At 38.8% G+C, this 1159-nt stretch overlaps 1 protein-coding gene and 1 non-coding gene across 2 annotated transcripts; both read left to right on the top strand.

The window, feature by feature from the left end:
* The first annotated feature begins 212 nt into the window (after window positions 1-212).
* LOC130044215 (60S ribosomal protein L21-like) lies at window positions 213-704 on the top strand. Its single transcript, XM_056136870.1, has one exon. The coding sequence runs from the start codon at window positions 214-216 to the stop codon at window positions 694-696; it is 483 nt and encodes a 160-aa protein (XP_055992845.1). The 5' UTR covers window position 213; the 3' UTR covers window positions 697-704.
* A 119-nt stretch (window positions 705-823) lies between these two features.
* On the top strand, window positions 824-958 carry LOC130017191 (U8 small nucleolar RNA). The gene has a single exon (XR_008791346.1). It is a non-coding gene; the product is annotated as a U8 small nucleolar RNA (small nucleolar RNA).
* The last annotated feature ends 201 nt before the right edge of the window (window positions 959-1159 follow it).

Below are 1159 nucleotides of genomic sequence, written 5' to 3' on the forward strand. Positions count from 1 at the left end.
GGAGATGACTAGATAACCCTTGCTTCAGAGTATATGGTGGAAAATAGAAAATGAAAGAAATTTAAGTGGAAGAGAGACACAGAAAGAAATGAGGGCAGGGATAATGTGAATTCAGGTATATCCGTAGTGCAGAGAAAATAATATCTAAAAGATTGACTCGCTTCCTTTCAGCCGGAACCGCCAGCGTTCAGTAAAGTAAAGTAAATCGCAAAAATGACCAACACAAAGGAAAAGCGGAGGGGCACCCGCTATATGTTCTCCAGACCTTTCAGAAAATATGGAGTTGTTCCTTTGGCCACGTCCATGCGTATATACAAGAAAGGTGATATCGTAGACATAAAGGGAATGGGCACTGTCCAAAAAGGAATGCCCCACAAATGTTATCATGGCAAAACTGGAAGAGTCTACAATGTTACCCAGCATGCCGTTGGCATTGTTGTTAACAAACAAGTCAAGGGCAAGATTCTTGCCAAGAGAATTAATGTCCACATTGAGCATATTAAGCATTCTAAAAGTCGAGAGAGCTTCCTGAAACGGGTGAAGGAAAATGATCAGAAAAAGAAGGAAGCCAAAGAGAAAGGAACTTGGGTTCAACTGAAGCGCCAGCCTGCTCCACCCAGAGAAGCACACTTTGTAAGAACCAATGGAAAGGAACCTGAGCTGCTGGAGCCCATTCCTTATGAATTCATGGCATGAGAAGTGTTGTTTAAAAATAAAGAAACTCCTGGACTATATAAAAAAAAAAAGATTGACTCAAAAACACTGAAATCATAAGACTCAAATATTAACAACTAATCTAACAACTGTCAAGATGTAGGCCGGATTGTTAGGTAGGAAAATTCTTACCTGTTCCTCTAGTTAAGAGGTAGATAGAACGGGATGTCTAGAATTAGCAAAATTTGTGATTAATGTCTCTGCATGATTAGGACTTACAACACCCTTATTACACCAAACTGATTCTTCCTTAAAAATTATTCAGGCTGGTATGAGTTGATATTGAGTGAATCTGAGAACATAGGTGATAGGAATGATGCTGGAACACTGTATATCTAAAACTCAACTATGGATAATTTTGTAAATCAAGGTACGAAAGTAATTTTTTTAACTTGGTATATGGGTGATGCTATATCAGCAATGATTTCTGCTTGGGCTGGGGAAA

Source organism: Sorex fumeus, unplaced genomic scaffold (genome assembly GCF_029834395.1).
Source record: "Sorex fumeus unplaced genomic scaffold, SorFum_2.1 ptg000007l, whole genome shotgun sequence".
Taxonomy (NCBI): Eukaryota; Metazoa; Chordata; class Mammalia; order Eulipotyphla; family Soricidae; genus Sorex; species Sorex fumeus.